The 18340-nt window shown below is 42.7% G+C and overlaps 1 protein-coding gene across 5 annotated transcripts in view; it reads left to right on the forward strand.

Moving 5' to 3' along the window:
* Window positions 1–18340, forward strand: part of SIPA1L1 (signal induced proliferation associated 1 like 1) — a 454573-nt gene that overhangs the window by 319436 nt on the left and 116797 nt on the right. For all 5 annotated transcript variants that reach the window (XM_059722914.1, XM_059722916.1, XM_059722917.1 and 2 more), the window contains 2 exons: window positions 5753–5883; window positions 15879–16067. In XM_059722914.1, the coding sequence (XP_059578897.1) occupies window positions 5753–5883; window positions 15879–16067 (320 nt within the window). The remainder of the gene's footprint in view (window positions 1–5752; window positions 5884–15878; window positions 16068–18340) is intronic.

Consider the following 18340-nt stretch of genomic DNA (forward strand, 5'->3'; position numbering starts at 1 on the left):
GGGGGTTGCCAGTGCACTGGGTGGTGACCCGGAAGTGGACCAGAAGCACTTCTGGTCCACTTCTGGGTCCGCCGTATAGTGCATGGGGGATCCCTCCCCCTGCCCCCTGGCTTAGCAGCTGGTGCCTCCTGGGTCTGGGGGGCACCCTCCCTGCCCCGGCCAATCATCAAGCCGGGAGGGGGCAGGGGTTCCACCGTTGAGCATGCAGGGGGACCCCCCCCTGCGCTCCTGTGGGACATTCCATCTGCCCCACCATCTCAGCGTTCATGAGCCGCACCTGGTACCTTGAGGTATGTAGAAAAAACATTTAAGGCTGTGTCTATGTCCAAATCACTGATTCTCCAAATCAGAATTGTAACTTCAGATCCGGATTCAGCTGAATTGAATCAGGACAGTGATCCGAATCAACGAATTGAATCACTGTCCGCTGAATCTGGCCGAATCCAAATCAAATGCGGCCCGCTTTGCACACCCCTAATAGGTAGCTGTAATTGAATGCAGTACGGGATGCAGAATACAGTGGAATTTGAAGAACCTAGAGGGAGATGGTGGAGAAGGAAAATAGATATGAGATTAGAGGACTTCAGAGGAAAAACATGAATGGTTGGCATGAGGGAAATAGAATTGAGGAAATAAGCATAATATAGGGGAGGGATGGCACCTTCCTAACTCGGGTTAAGGCAGAGATTACATTAAGTTTCCTTCTAAGAAGCCCTACGTAAACACCTGCGTTTTTCTCCATGCACCTTCCAACATGTAAGTCTAGATTTTGAAAGAGAAATAATCACAAATATAAGAGACTTGCCTCTAAAGGCTGAAAAGAATGGAAGCAGCAGCAGCACGCTTCCCCAGTTGGGATGGAAGGATACCACGCCTCCAGCTGCTCTACAGAATAGCTTTTAGCTTGCATGATTACCAGTCAGGTGGAATATAACAGTCTAAAAGTCTAGGAAGCAGTGAGCAAAGCCTTTTTCTCCCCTATAAAATGTAAATTGCATGGCATAAAATTACTGGGATTTTTCTTCCAAATGCAGAATGTCTCCTTTCCCCTGTTCCCCTCCCTCTAAATTCTATCATAACTTTAGGCAGAGGATGGACAGGATTTGTTCCTGAAGTCTCATCAGGATTGAAATAGATATCAAATGAAGCACTCTCTTGACTTTCAGGTGGCACCCAATTTCTCTTAGCACAGACAAAAAACAAGGTGTAAAAGCCTTACTATCTGGACGATGATCTGTACAGAAACATTTGTAGGTAATTTTTAGAGGTTTCTAAAAGATATTAACTCTGTTTTTTGAGTCCCTAAGAATTTTGTGCAATGTAATGAAACACATGCTTACATAGCACAATGCAATTTTAAATAAGCTTCTGAGTTATAGAAGAGATGTAGGTGTGGGAGGATGCAGTGGAATTTTGAAAAGCTAGGAGGGAGACACCTCTGTAAAGAGCCCACATTGCTGTAAGCTAATTTACCCTGTTGAGAAGGGTTAGACTAGCCTCTGCAGAGCTCTGTTTGAATGTGTCTTTACCGTTTCTGGTATTAGATGTCTCATTTGACCTGGGACTGATTGTCCCAGGAGTTGACTTGGATCAACACAGGCACAGCACAGTTATTTATACTCATCACCCTTCTGAGCTGTATTGCTCTTCTTTTGCCAATAGGCAGTTAGCAGGAGCACACAGCCTGGCTGGCTTATCACTGGACAACCCGTAATAACTATTCCGGTATACACAAGATGTCCTGGGAAAGAGTGTTCATACATTTTATATGGGATACTTAAGTGGAATTTGAAGTAGGACAGTGGACATGTACATCTGTATGATCCCAGGACAAGAGGCTTTCTCCTAGATTAAAATACCATGTCTGCTCAGCCTTTGGGTACTAGACTGGGTATCTACATTAGACTGCATTGTACAGTGTAGACCTATCTCTAAAACCATTAGCTATTCTGATGAAAAGGCATAAGCAAGTAGTAGCTCCAGTAAAATTTTCCTTAAACAGCCTATGAGGCATTTATAGAATATGTTGCTGTGGTTTAATATAAATATTTTATTATGCTCATGTGGATAACTTGCATAGCTTACTCAGTTTCACCACTCGTGAGTAATCCAGCATTCTTAGGCTCATGCCAGTAAAATATTTTATGTTATGCCCCAGGGGAAGGCTTGGCAGAACTCAAGGTTTATTTTTTAATAATCTTGACAACTAAAATCAATGTGTATTTTCAAGTATTTATTTTGTTTTTTATCAATTACAATTTTCAGAATTGTGCAGTTAGAGTTATTTTGATTCTTATTGATTAAAATGTTCAGGATTGTACAAAAGTAGGAATGTGGGGGGCAGACAATTTAGTAGTGATATTATACTGTTAAAAGCTTTAAAAAAATTGCATCAAAATATAAAAAGTAAATATCCATGAATCAATAAATCATATCTGCTTTAAATTATTCTGCATTTTCTGCAAGCTTTCGGGCTCATTGGCTCTGGGAAAATTTGCGATTTCCTAGTTGGTCTAATAAGAGGTATCATTTCTGAACCAAGAGTTCTAGATTTTTGCATTTCTTTTTGTCTCAGACCAACCTGGCTACCAAATACATCCCTTAAATTATTCCGTTCATTCATCAGGAAAGAGCCAGGCCAGCAGGGACGAGAAGAGGAGGGCAGCAGCACTGCCAGACCTCTGGGAACACAGGAAGAGGTCATGGCCAGCTCAGCCCAGGCAGGACCCTGCTGCCAGGGGGCTGAAGCCTCCTCAAATACTCTGTGCTTTCCCTCCTTCCCCCTTCTGGGCTTTGGGTAGACTAGAGGTTTGTTTAAGTAGCCTGTTAGCTCCTTCCAGCCTGCTTCCCCTACCTGTGTACTTGCAGTTAATTACTTAATTGAGGAGTCATTAGGCTGCCCATTGTTTTCCTCTTTAACTGCCCTGGCCTCTGTCTTCACTGTCCAGTAACAGGGGTAAGGTTCCCGGTTACACTCCCCTTTCTATAAATTTTGATTATTACTGCTGGCAATATTTTTGGTTGGTCTGTGAGTGTGAGGTAAAATCAAAGTTTATCAATAAAAATTGGACCTTGCCAAGACTACCCATGGGACTGCCAGCTTCAAAGGTTTTAAGCCTAGTTGATTAGAGAGGTGAAAATCTTCCTTATGCAGTGCTAATACAAAGCTTGTATTTGAGGTACTTCCACTCTATTTTGAGGACCTTAACAGGACTCCTCAAAGATGTTTGGTCCCTAATGTTTTATATAGCCCTTTAAAGCCTATAATAGAGATTCAAGGTAGTGAAACAGCATGATCAAAGAGAATTTTCATTATGGTAGAGAAGCTAGTAGGAGGATCCAGTCAGGTTCAAGACTCTGCTAAAGCAGTAGACAATCACACATGAAAATGTGTGACTTGATATAATGTATAAGTACTTACCAGTTAATAAAGGGATCTTTAATCTAGTGGAGAAAGGTTTAAGAAGACCAGTTGCTGGAAGTTAAGGCCAGAAAAACTCAAATTAGAAATAAGATGCACCTTTTTAACCCTGATTCTGGTTACTCATTGGAACAAATAAGCTACTGTGCTTGTCAGAGAAAGCATCTCTTGATATCTGTAAAACAAGACTGGACACCTTTCTACAAGTTACTGGCTTTGATATAAGGTGGAAAGCTGTGTGGAATTTTGCAGCTTCTGTTATACAAGAGGTTAGAGCTGATGATCCCTTCTGTCCATAAAACCCATGAACCTAAAAGAAATAGTCTATCCCCCGAGGAGCTGGCAATCAGCATTTCAGATACTCAAGGTTTTATCCTCATATTATTTTACTAAATAATCTAGAGAATATCATATCCTCTAGTTTTACATTTTCAAGCCAAACACTTCTTACTGCTTTTTCTATAGGAATATGATTTAAATCAGATTAGTGAACCACAACACAGAAGGTCTATAACACTGTTTTAAAAAACTACACAAAATAACATGATGCAAGATGAGTTTACCATCCGGGTGAGGAGGATGTGGGAAGAGGTGTGGTGAGCAGGACCCTTTCCCCAGTGATCTGTTTTGTTGTGGGGTTTCTTAAGAATTTGAGAATAACAGGTTCATCCAAGTGTGTAACAGCTCCTCCCAAATTTTGATTTAAAGTTAAAGTGTTTCCAAACATTACATCAGTTGCATACAATCCACACACAGTACTACAGTTAACATTTGTTTTAAACTATAGTTAAAGAAAATGAATATTCTCTAATAAGAGTCTAATTTAATCCAGGAAATTCATAGAGAACACTGAAAATCTCAGAGAACCTTTTCCTTTTCTTTTTCCATAAAGTCATTTTTGTTTATTTATTTATCTATGTAATGAAGCTCCTGTTCAAAGTTCAACTTTGACATGATTTTTTTTTTTGGTTGGACCTGTAGTTTTCCATTACTCTGTGTATAATTAATTTAATCATACATACAGTTACAACATTATGATGTAAAGCAACTTGTTGCCTTGCTAAATATGCCAGTTTTCTGTTTACTAAGTGTTTCGCTTAAATCAACCTCATTCTAAGCATTCTTGATTTAGATTGCCATCTCTCTAGTCACCTTATATCTTCCTACTTTTGTTCCAAACAGTTCAGGAATTCTGAGTGAAGAAGTGATCCTTTAGTTGAATCCAACCTCTGAAGATTTGTGCATAAGTTTTAGTTCCTGCAGCTTTGAGACTTACATTTTTTCTGGGCTGGAAAACTTGGATTCATGCATACAATAATTTGCACATGTAAAATATGATTGAAATAATTTATTTTGCCCTTAGATAATGAGTGATTTTTCTTAGCACTCTTTTCTCCAATTTGGCCTTAAACTCAACCCTTTAAAACCTCTAAGGGAGGTGCCAGAAAATAGAAGAGGAAGTGGAAATCCATGTTAATAAATAGAATGGACTGTTTCCTGTTGAAAAATATTTCTGGCTGTTCATCCTAGTTTTTCTTGTACTTAATTTTTTGCCATTATTTGTGCAGTAGTTATGTGACTTTAAAAGGCACTTTACAATGCTCGATTTTTATATTTTTCAAACACGGGTTTGGCATGTTATCACTAAACTGTTATTTGTGAAGATGTAAGTTGGTCAAGTAGAACCTGTTTATCCTCTAGTTACTAGTGGTTTTCAAATTTCCTCATGTCTCAGAGCTCTTTCATACAATTTATGCTGCAGAGTCCCTACTCCTATCCTAAAGACTGATGTGGAGCCAAGTGACCTGGCCCAGCAATGGCAGCACACCATCTCCCAGCCCATTACCCCCAATCTCTTTGCAGAACTGCTGATGACTTATCATGCCACCATAGGGTTCCACAGAAAACCACTGCTCTAGTATAAATTATCAACTGTCATTTCTTATTTTAATGTATCAGTCAGTGAGTTCTTCATTTTTTGCACATTTAGCTTCTGCATTTTAGCATTTAACGCAGTGGGTCAATTGTACTGGTTAATGAAATGTGGATGAAATTCAGCTTTTTGCAAAGGTCCAGCACAAGGTTATATGCATATAAAGTCCTATTTTAGACCTATTTTAAATTTAGGCCCAGAGCTGAATTTCACCCTGTAAAGTATAGATGATTAAGTTCATTGATGAACTGAAGTCAGAGTATATGACTGAAGTCACTAAAGTCAGTGGCAAAACTTCCATTGAATTAAATCTTTCAGGATTTAATATATTGTCTGAATATAAAACACAACAAGTTATAAAATTGATTTTTCCCTTTATTTTTGTTTTTATACACAAGAACACTGGAATTATTTTGGAGCAGATGAGAACCTTGGTCCAGTCGCTGTGAGTATTAGAAGAGAAAAACCAGAAGAAATAAAAGAAAACGGACCTCCATACAATTACCGCATTATTTTCAGAACCAGTGAGGTAAGCAGCATATGAGCAAAATGGCAGTGAAAGATGCTAATGACAAACAGGCAAAGCCATAGAGCACACTGTGAAGCTCTAGGCCCTGAAAGGGTTTGTATCGCAGATATTGGAAACCAGAAGGAAATTTGCAGTCTGCCCATCATTGATAAATTTGTCTCTCTTCCACATGTACAAGGTCCAGTAATTTCCACACAAAGAGTTATATACATTAAATTTTCCAGAATAGTGATAAATATGTCACTAAGGCCTTAGGCACATGTTCTTTTGTAGCACTACAGGGTACCTCAGCACTTTGTATTGCCCCCAAAATAGAGTGCTGTTGGACCATCTACACGTGCACAACCTCTTAGTGGTAAAGATGCATTTTCCAGTTGGGGGGCAATAGGGAACTGTTCTTTAGCCTCCAAGGGAGCCTATCAGTGAACCTCAGAAACAGGCTCAGCCAATCAGCCACTGCTGCCACAACAACAGCTGAGTGAGCTGCCTGCACCCTACTTGTGGTAACAGCTTATCAGGTGATCTTGGCCACTCAGTTAGCCATTGTGGCCACTGCAACCCAATCAGCTTTTTGGTGGAGGAAGGTAGCAGTGGCACTGTGGCAAGCAGAGCTGTAGGTCTGCTTCCCATGGCTGTCAGGGAGCCAGCCACTGTCCTTCCTTCCCCCTTGGAGGAGAGAGGAAGAGGAGAGCTGTCTGGGATGCTGCTGGCCTGAGAAGCCCCCTGTAGTACTACATAAAACTGCATGTGGTACATGTAGCACTACAAAAGTTACTTGTTTGAAACAACAACTTTTTTGTGGAAGATTGCTGTCCTTTGCAACCTTTGTAGTGCTGCAGACAGCCTGAAAGTATGGACCATTTGTTTTTTGTAACACTATCAGGAAATCAATAACAGTATAAAAGTAATGCGTCTCCAAAGCCTGCGTGAATTATATAATAGCATTTCAGTAATAGCAGTGTATTTAAGGAAATCACTTTGGTTAGGGCATGGAAGATGTACTGGACCTTTCCTAGCCTTAGGGCTGGCACATTTCATACTTTAGCCTCTGGTGCATTGGTCTGAGAAGTCCACTGTGTTTCTAACTGTGGAAGATATGGTGGAGGCAGATAAGACAGGTGTATACAATTAGGTTTGTCACCAGCTGCTGCATCTGGGCTTTGCACTGATCTAATTTTTCCTATGTAGCAGATGTTTGAGAGAAGTGAACTGTTCCTTCTCAACCTTTTATTCTCCTAGATGACTGGAAATTGTCACACACTTCCTCTGCTTTCCTCTCTCGCTGTGTCAACAATTATTGTTTATAGCAAAGACATTTTAGAAGAGTAAGGCCAACTTCACCTCTGCTGTTAATATTCTTTAGAGCAACTAGAGTGAAGATGAATGAATTTGTGCATTTATCAGTCTACCAATCTGTAAATCTAAGTAATAGAAATTATTAATCTTCAACTGCTGCTAAGCGTGTTGTCCATTATGTATACATACATACAGGTGTTGGTCTCTTCCTTCTATAGGTAGATTTCTGGAACAGCAAAGTAAAATCCCAAGTGTTTGGTCAATCTTATTCCCACAACAAAAGTAAAACTGACCCCTGACCCTTTTAAAGTTCATTTCCCTTCAGCAAAGGGATTGTCAGCAAAGAATATTGCCAATGACAGTTAAGGAAGAGCACTTGTTTAAAGTGTGGATTCAGAATGGTGTTCTCTCTCTCTGCTGACTGTTGTTATAGGGGCATAAATATAATAAGTTTGTTAGCAGCAAACAAAGATACAGTGCACACTATAAAAGCAAATATAGATTTTCTGCTGTTACTTTATGTACTTTCCTAACTTAACTCCTTAGCCTTGTCTTTTAAAGGAATTGCAACTTTCCTTCTCATGTCAGCTTCAACTAAAGTTCTTCATAAGGCTGACATAACTTTTCTAATGGACAGTGCTCAATTTATCCTATCAGAAGTATTCAGTTCAAAGGCAGTTCAGTGCACAACTGGGACTCTTGTTCCCTATTTAAAACTGAAATGCTAATAAACAAAGATTAGAGTACATCTTGTAGACCAACTCACGCCAAACTTAGAACACCCACTGTTTTTATGTCTACTAAAAGCCTTATTTTGGGATTTTTTTTTTCATACTAACATGTCTGTTTTATTAGGGTGGGTACAAATGCCAGGCTCAGGAGTTGCCAGGTTTGCAGCAGCAGTTAGCTCCCCTGCCAGGGAACCTTGTAACCCCCTCTCCCAGTAGCTAATTTTCAGGACTGGGACCAGGGTTAAACCTATAAATGTAAAATTTTTCCTCAGGCATGTAGGTTGTAGCTGTGTTGGTCTAAGGACATAGGCAGACAAGGTTCCTTGGGTGAATCTGATATCTTTTATTAGACCAACCCAAATAGTTGGTTGAATAAAAGATATGAAAGAATGAACAATGAAATAATCAGCAACACACGCCACCATAATGACCTCTCTCTACCAGAGAAAAAGGCCATAGAATCTCTAAGATCTAACCACCAAATAGTAATAAAACCAGCAGATAAAGGAGGAGCCATAGTCATCCTAAACCTTGAAGACTACATAAAGGAAGCCAACAGACAGCTCTCTGACACCACGTACTACAAAGAACTACAAGAAGATCCTACTCCCCTTTTCACCAAAAAACTCAACAATACCATCAAATCATTTCCATCACGATTACAAGAAAAACTACAGACCTTGATCCCCCCACTACCTAACCCGGGGACTTTTTACATGTTCCCTAAAATCCACAAACAAGTGAACCCTGGCAAACCTATCATATCTAATCATGGGACCCTAACTGAGGAAATATCAGGTTTCATTGAATCAATCCTAAAACCACTCGTCACCCACAGAGCAAGTTTTGTACAAGACACTACAGACTTTCTACGGAAACTTAAAAAATAGACCACCTTCCCAGCAACACACTCCTAGCCACCATGGATTTTACCAGCTTATATACCAACATCCCACACCAAGATGGCATCCAAGCCTGCCTTAGATATCTACAGGAATAAGATTACAACTCAGAATACAGACCCAAAGATATTACTGACCTTATACACTTCGTCCTCGCACACAACAATTTCACTTTTAATAATCAACACTTCCTCCAGATGATGGGAACAGCTATGGGCACTAAAATGGCCCCACAGTATGCCAACCTTTTATGCCAAGCTTTTTATGAGCCACCTGCAAGAAGACTTCCTCAAGAACTGCACCATCAAACCCTTGCTATATTTAAGATATATCGATGACATCTTCATCATTTGGACTGAAAACCTACAATCTCTGATTGAGTTACATCAGAAATTCAACAATCACCATCTCTCCATCTGACTTTCTCTAGAATACTCCAGCACCAACAGCTCCTTTTTAGACACAATGATCAGTATCCAGAATGATAAAATACAGACCACGTTATACAAGAAACCCACAGACCAACATACATATCTGCACAGAACCAGCAAGCACCCTAAACACACCAATAAAGCTGCGATGTACAGCCAAGCCCTCAGATACCACCGCATTTGCACTGAAGAGAACACCCGGGATTGCCACCTCACCAATCTTAAAAAGGCTTTCACCCAACAAGGACACTCATCTAGAGAGATAGATCGCACGTTTGAAAGAGACACCTGGATACCACGTGAAGAACTGCTGCAGTACAGAAGAAAACCCCCCACAAATCGCACACCGCTGGTTATGATGTATCACCCATCCCTTGAACCTATACGGAAAATACTCAAACAATTGCAACTCATACTAGAAAGAGACCCTATTCTTAAAGATCTTCCCAGAGCCACCCATCCTAGCCTTCAGACAAGCACCAAACCTCGCTAACCTCATCACCAGAAGCAGACTTCCTCAAGCCCAGAACACACCAAAAGGATCCAGACTGTGCCATGACAAGAAATGCAAAACCTGCCAACACATCTCCACCACCCCCACTATTACTACACCCCACAACAGAGCCATCAGCATTCCTGGATCTTACAGCTGCACCTCCAGAAATGTAATATACCTCATCCAATGCACCAAATGCCCTGATGGAAAATACGTACAAAGACCAAACAACAACTGCGCACCAGAATGAACGCACACTGGAAATCTATCAAAGACAGAAATACCCAATTACCGGTGGGGGCACATTTCTCACAAGAAAACCACTCTGTCTCCAATCTCTCAGTCCTGATCCTCAAAGGAAACTTACAGAACACTTCCCAGAGACAAGCCTATGAACTCCACTTCATCAACCTCCTGGATACTAAAAATCATGGACTAAATAAAGACATTAGATTTTTGACACATTATATATAACCTGCCTGACATCTGACTCCCCAGGTATCTCTCCACTTTCATCCCCCTTCTCTCTCTTCCCCCCCTCCCCCCAGCCTGTCTTTCTCCCATTGACTCCTCAGTCTACATTTTCACTGACTACCTGTCTTGTATGCATACCAGCCCAGCCGCTGGCTTCTTTACTTTTCATTCCATCCAGGAAGAGCACACACCAACTGCTGAAACTTCCTTAGCCTGACGAAGGGTTTTTGAACCCGAAAGCTTGCTTAATAATTATTTTCCAACTATTTGGGTTGGTCTAATAAAAGATATCAGATTCACCCAAGGAATTCAGATTCACCCAAGCTGTACGTTTCTCATCCTATTACACATGGTTCACTAAAGCCTAAGTTAGGTTTCTATGATGAGAATACTTGCAAGCTTACTCATCTAGTTTTCAAAATACTTATTTGCAGACTTGGAAGAATGTATAATTGAGGACTATGGTTGTTTAAACAAAGAAATTAAAGAGAAATAGAATCCTCTTATAATTAGCTATTATAAATGTACAGATTCGTAGATTCATAGATGTAGGGTCGGAAGGGACCTAAGTAGATCTTCAAGTCTGACCCCCTGCCCTGGGCAGGAGAGAATACTGGGCTCATATGACCCCAGCTAGGTAATTGTCAAGCCTCCTCTTAAAGACCCCCAAGGTAGGAGCCAGCACTGCTTCCCGTGGAAGTTGGTTCCAGATCCTAGCCGCCCTGACTGTGAAGTAGTGCCTTCTAATGTCCTGCCTGAACCTACTCTCAAACAACTTATGGCCATGATTCCTTGTTACTCCGGGAGGTGCTTGGGTGAACAGGGTCTCTCCCATTCCCTGCTGGTCCCCCTGCTAAGTTTGTAGATGGCCAGCAGGTCCCCTCTCAGCCTTCTCTTGTGAAGGTGAAGGCTGAACAGGTTCAGGTCCCGTAGCCTCCATTCATAGGGTCTGCCCCGCTGCCCCGGATCATGTGAGTGGCCCTCCTCTGGACCCTCTCGATGCTGGCCACATCTCTCCTAAAGTGTGGCGCCCAGAACTGGATGCAGTACTCCAACTGTGGTCTGACCAGTGTCGCATAGAGGGGGAGAATCACATCCTTGGCCCTGCTTGTGATGCATCTGTGGATGCATGATAAGGTGCAGTTGGCCTTACTGACCACGTCCTCACATTGGCGGCCCACGTTCATTTTGGAATCGATAATGACTCCAAGATCTCTTTCTGCCACTGTGCTTTCAAGAAGGGAGTTCCCCAGCCTGTAGGTATGCTGCTGGTTCTTACTGCCTAAGTGCAGTACCCTGAACTTGTCAGTATTGAATCCCATCCTATTCTCATTCACCCACCCCTGTAACCTGTCCAGGTCCATCTGTATCTTGTCCCTCCCTTCTAGCATGCCCACCTCTCCCCAAATCTTGGTGTTGTCAGCGAATTTGAACAGGGTGCTTTTCACCCCCTCGTCCAAGTCCCTAATAAAGAAATTGAACAGCCCGGGCCCAAGGACTGAGCCCTGGGGGACTCCACTGCCCACATTCCTCCAGGTCGAATATGACCTGTCCATCACCACTCTCTGGGTGTGGCCCCTCAGCCAGTTTGCGACCCATCTGATTGCGTAGGCATCAATGCCACAGTCGCCTAGCTTTTTAATGAGAATGGAGTTGAGGACAGTGTCAAATGCCTTCCTGAAGTCCAGAAAGACTACATCCACTGCGGCACCTGCGTTCAATGATTTTGTGACCTGATCGTAGAAGGCAATCAGGTTGGTCTGACAGGACCTGCCCCTAATGAACCCATGCTGGTTGCCTCTGAGCATCATCCCCCTTGCTGGTCCTTCCCATGTGTGCTCCTGAATAATCTTCTCAAAGAGCTTCCCCAGGATTGAAGTAAGACTAACGGGCCTGTAGTTGCCCGGGTCCTCTCTCCTCCCTTTTTTGAAAATGGGGACCACATTGGCCTTCTTCCAGTTGTGTGGCACCTGGCCAAAGTACCATGAGTGCTTGTAAAGCCATGCCAGGGCCCCCCTCAATAACCCCTGCCAAATCCCTCAGCACCCTGGGGTAGAAAACATCTGGACCTGCTGATTTGGACATGTCCAGCCCCTCCAGAAGTTCCCTAACTCGGTTCTCCCTGACCCTAGGCCTGGCAGAGTCTCTCCTGAGTCCGTCCTGAATCTTGGTGGCAGAGTCCTGGTCCCTGCACAAAAAAATGGAGGCAAAGAAATGGTTTAAAAGATCTGCCTTTTCCTGTGGTGCAACCACCAGATTGCCAAGCATATCTCACAGGGGGCCCACGTTACCTGGTGCTTTCTTCATACTCTCTATGTATTTAAAAAAGGACTTTTTGTTGTCCTTGATCCTTGATGCTAGCCCTAGTTCCGTATCTGCCTTAGCTTTCCTAACAACCACACTACAAACCCAAGCGTATAAAAACTGTGCAATAAAAAGAATAATCAAATAATGGTACAGTAAAGATAATGAATATATTTATTTATTGCCATCCATTTGAAGCAAGAGTATATTTCTTTAGACGTAGCAATAACAAACTTAAAATCAAATTATATTTGATAATCCCCTACCTTAGGGGTCTTTAAGAGAAGGCTGGATAGGCATGTGGCTGTGGTCATCTGACCTCAGCACTCTTTCCTGCCTAGACATTTAAATCTGACCTTATTGTTCCAATTTGATTGGCTGATACATTGAGCATTTACTATGTAGCAGAGCCCAGTGGGTGCCACATTCATGCCATGCTGCATATACAGTGAGAGAAGACACAATTTGGAGGACAACTGGTAAAATAAAAGGCTAACTTGGGAGTATTTTTTTAAAATTTTTCCCCACATAAAAGCTTTTGCTTATGACCTCAGCCACCTTAACACATAGCATTTTGATCTTTGTTGACTACATGGAGCTGCATGCCTGAGGTGCATCAGTTCCTGCTGGCCCACCATTAATCTCCAGGAAATTCTCTCTGTCACTATTGTATAAATTAAGATTCCTTCTGAAGTGAAGGATTTGAGGGAAATGGAAATGGGTGGGGGAGGGGGAGAGACTTTGTTTTTAGTCCTGTACTGCACTCATAACAAAAATTGAAGCTGTTCTAAATTGTTTTCTCTTCTTAATATCCAGTTTTCATTTATAATCTGATATATGCTTTGGGAGTTTGTCAGTCATTTTTATTTCTTTTTTAACCCCCACCCCATTTTTTAATAAAGAACTTAACACGCACACACTGTTTATTTAGGTCAGCTTTCCTTCAGATATTTATTCTGGCACATCTAATGAATTTCATTTCCTTTTAGTCTCATAGTTAGAATTCTGTGAGTCTCATGAGCAGATGAAAAGCCTATTTTGGTAAACTCCTTGTACTTCCTATCTCACTGGGAATCTCTTTGAATATTTCATCTTTCAAATTTATCTCAGTTCTGACTTTTTATTACTTAAGATATGTTGTTCTGCCCACGGATGATACTCTTTATTACTTACGGTATATTGTTCTCCTGTGGTACCTGAATCAATTTTAATTTGGATTCTGCTACATGGATTTACACTAAACAAATGTGAACTTCTATTTATCTCTCCCAACTGTTTGTTTCCCACAAAATATAAACCTGCGAAGACAATTAGAGAATGTTTGCAACATTATGGCTGCAGTTAGCTATCATCACAAATAATGTGTGCACATCTATATCTACATCTCACAACATGAAGTGTTGCCTTGCAAGAATTATTGTCATTTATTATGCAGTAGGCCTGTGCAAATAGGGAAGTATTCGATTTGGATTCAGCCAATTTGGAGGACAGTGATTCGATTTGAAGATTCGGTCACTATCCTGAATCAATTCAGCCAAACTGGGTTCAGAAGATTCGGTGCTGATTTGGAGAGATTCAATGACTTGGATTGGCTGGGGAGAGGCAGGCACAACCAGGTGGCTGCAGGTTCTCCCACAGCTCCTCCAGCTGTGCGTGCCTCTCCCCGGGCCGGGGGAGCCATGGGAGAAGCCTCCATGGCTGCCCTGCCCAGCCCCATCCCTCACCTGGCTCCAGCCTAGTCCTGACACATAAAGAAAGACAGAAAATAAAAAGCCCTGCACCAACCGGCTGCAGCAGCAGTGACTGGGGCCTCTGGGCACCTATGGCAGAGCCCCCCAGAGCAGTGGGGGGGCAGCAGGAATCGCCTCCCCACCTGGCACTTGCATGGCAGCTGTCGCATTGCGCAGGTGCAGTGTGGCTTGGCATGGTATCGTGTGCTGTCTGGGAGCTGGGGCCAATGGGGCTGAGCAGTGCTGGCCTCTGGCGGACACGTGGAGCTGTCCCAACTCCCAGACAGAGTGCAGTGCCCTGCTGAGCCGATCTGCACCCGCACCAAGGGGCAGCTGCTGACAGGGTGCCAAATGGGGGGGGGGCAGTCCCCGCTGCCCTGTGCTGTGCTGGGGGGCTTTTCCACAAGCCTTCAGAGGCCCTGATCCCTGCTGCCACAGCCCGGTGAGCACGGGACTTTTTTTTTTTCCAGCGCCGGGAGGCTGGGCTGGGCGGGGGCTGGGGCTGGGTAGAGCAGCCATGGGGGCTTCTCCCATGGCTCCTCAGGTTGTGCTTGCCTCTGCCCCGGCATGGGGAGCCACGGGGGCTATGCCCTGCTGCCACTTGACCAGCTGGTGCGGGGAGTGGGGTGCAATACAGGCATGGCTCACTCCAGGCAGCAGCCAGGCATAGCCCCTGCTCCCAGCCACACCCATATCAGCACGGGGAGCGGGGGTTCTGCCCTGCCTCCACTTGCCAGCTGGCGTGAGGGGTGTGGGATGCGGGCAGCAGTGCTGGGAGCAGGGGCTACGCCCAGCTGCCGCTTGTCCCCTTCTGCCTGGAGTGAGCTACGCCTGCATCCTCCTGCCCCAGCTAGGCAAGTGGCAACAAGGCAGAGCCCCTGCTCCTAGCACTGTCACAGCCACATCAGTGCTGGGAGCAGGGGCTGCCGCTTGCAAGCCAGCATGGGGGGATATGGAATGCGGGCGTGGCAGTGCTGGAAGCAGAGGCTATGCCCAGCTGCTGCTTGCCCCCTTCTGCCTGGAGTGAGCCAGGCCTCCACCCCTCCCCGCCCCCACCCTGGCTGGGCAAGTGGCAGCAGGGCAGAGCCCCCACTCCCAGCGCTGCCATGCCTGCATTCCATGCCCCCTACCCCCTCTCCCTGAGTAACATGGCCCTCCACCCTGGCTGGGCAGCTTGTCCTATCCCTAATCCCTTCCTCCCCCATTCCCCTTTCCTCCCCCCAACCCCAACAGATTTACCAGCTGGAGGCAGCTGTCAGCTGCCTGTTTAGTCTATGGCCGAATCTCCGAAGTAGCTGAATTTTTTTTGAAGTTTTTCAGAATCGATTTGGATGCTTCAAATCGATTTGGAGCTTTTAATTGGTCTCCAGATTCAATATGGATTCAGAGATTCGGTCCCCGAATCAGACCGAATCTGAATCGAATCAGCTACCGAAGCTTCGTGAAGCTCTATTATGCAGGATATACTAATAGATCAACTGAGATATTGAGAAGCTGGCTTTCCCTGGATGTCACAACAAGTCAGAGTCAAAGGCAGAAATAGAACTCAGGAGTCCTGACTTCAGTTGTGTACTCTTCCCACTCCCTTCCTAAATATGACAACATAATACTACTGTTTTTCTGTTTTCTAGCTTATGACCTTAAGAGGCTCTGTACTGGAAGATGCTATTCCTTCAACTGCAAAGCACTGCACAGCCAGGGGACTCCCCCTAAAAGAAGTGCTTGAGTATGTGGTTCCTGAGCTGAATATCCATTGTCTCAGGTTGGCGTTCAACACTCCAAAAGTCACAGAGCAGCTTATGAAATTGGACGAACAAGGGGTAAGTCCTAAGATACAGAATAAGATACTGTAAAGTGTGACATTAAATTACCAGACCTGTACTTGGACTGCCAAATTGCTTCTTAGGTCTTTTCTGAGTCTGTCTTGTACTTTTAATGGGGGTGCTCTTAAACATTAGCCTTTATATGCAGAGCAAATTTGAAATTTGTCTTTTTTTCTCCGCTTTTCCAGGTTGGTTGATTTGGTTAAAATCAAGCTCACTGCACTGGCTGGTGTAAACATTTGACATTCTGAGGGAAATGTTCTGATCTTGCTTGCAATTATTTTAGACCCTACTTGTGTAAAATCTTAATTCAGACTAATTTTTCTACCAGTAGGGGCTCCCTTTAATCACTGTATAGATAATAATTAAGCTGGTGTGTAGCTCCGTGATATAAGAAGCATGCATATGTTCTCACTTTGTAATGCACAGCCCTTTGCCCACTGCAGAAGAGACATTATTGGAGATGAAACCTTAAAAATACATTTTTATGCCAGTTGTTCCATTTAATTGCTGTTACATTAAAGATGCCAGCCATCAGTGTTTTTTTTAAATACTTATTTCACTACTGTAGTACCAAAAGAGCAGCAGCACTCTGCACTGAAAAGAGAAATTTCCCAAGTTATTGAATGTTCAGTTGTAATGTACTACTTTTATTCAGTAAAAGGTATAATAAATGTGTATGAGATTTTTGCAAGGTTTGTTCCTAGAACAAAATGTATGGTGATGCTCTTAAAAACACCCACATTGTCCTTAAAAAGTGATTTGAGTGTTCTTGCTTCAAGGTGTCAGTGTAACTTCAGGAAATAGAGCTTAGGAGTCTTAAGTTATTTGGGGATATTTACCCATAGTTATCTAAGTTTAGAGCCAGCTCAAGAGATATCATCAATAAAGCTAATTTAATGCCTAGCAGATTTGATTATGACATTTCACAGTTCCATTTCAAATGCCGAATGCATCTATCGCAGCTTCCACTGTGTTGCCCATGTACAGCACTCCCTAGACAGAAAATAATACCCATGTCCCTATTTCTTGCCTGTCTAAGCATATCTAATGCATCTAATACTGAAGAGATGTCACAAAACAGAAAAAGATCACATTATTATCTGCCCAAGAAGGCATAAAAGCTATGTCACCTTCTGTTTTATAGCTTATCCCAAACGGGCATAATTATCAGCGGCTACCTTCAGAAGAAATATTGCTAACTTCTTTATGGTACCAATGGGAGAGGATGTCTATCTATTCCAAACAGGAACAAGATTAGCTTATTATGCTTCCTAGTGGGAGGGAGTTCCATATCCAAGGCTCTTTCACTGACAGTAATATGCCCAATATCCCACAGAGACGTATCAACCTAGAATTCTTTAGCTTCATCGTTAACATCGCAATTGCAATGGAGGGATGTCACCTGAGAAACTGTATGAGAGAGGAGGTTTACAGTCATCCACCAAAATATTTAAAGATTAGGACTTGCAGTTTGAATTGACTCTAGCCAAGAATGTGTGAAGTTCCTGGGCCAAGGCATGGTAGGACAGTAGTAGGCTCCCTGGGATTTTCTTTGTTCTAAGTGTAGCCTGGAAATGGGGTTTATAATTGTAGCTAAGTCTGTACCAGAATGAAGCGGAGCACATCTCGGCTAACCTGAGATGCAAGAAAGTTTTTTTAGGTATTCATGCCATTTAAATATCAAAATAATGACAAATTCAGTAGGGTCTTGATGTTGCCAACTTAGCTTTTAGAGGTTTGGATGCTCTCATGAAATCATGGCTTCCTTACTGCCTGATCAGAGTACCTTCTGTTTATTAATAATTACCTCTCCTTTTTCTGTCTTAACTTAAATTCACTCTGTTCTTTATCTGGAATCGAGTTTCTGTCAGGCCTTCTGACTGTTTGTGATGCTTCTCAATCTCCTCCTATTTTTCCATTCAGAATTTTATTTCAGTGCCAGAGAAGATTGCTTTAAACCCAATAGGATTCCATAAATGAGCTTTCAGAGGTGCTGAAACAGCTACCAGTAATATGGCTTGAATCCGAGAAAGAAACTGGCTGGAAGATTTTCAGTGAAATAATTTTCTTTCCGAAAATGCTTTTTTATTAACTGATATTTTTTCTGAAATTATATCTATTTCAATAAAATTTCCCATAGGACTAAATAATCAGCACAATGTTTTGTTTCATTAAATTGCATTTTGAAAAATTTCATTTTTTTTTTTCAAACGTATATCTTCATTTTAAAATTTACTCCCTGGGTTTTTCATTTTACATATTCTTTT

Source organism: Alligator mississippiensis, chromosome 2 (genome assembly GCF_030867095.1).
Source record: "Alligator mississippiensis isolate rAllMis1 chromosome 2, rAllMis1, whole genome shotgun sequence".
Lineage (NCBI taxonomy): Eukaryota > Metazoa > Chordata > Crocodylia > Alligatoridae > Alligator > Alligator mississippiensis.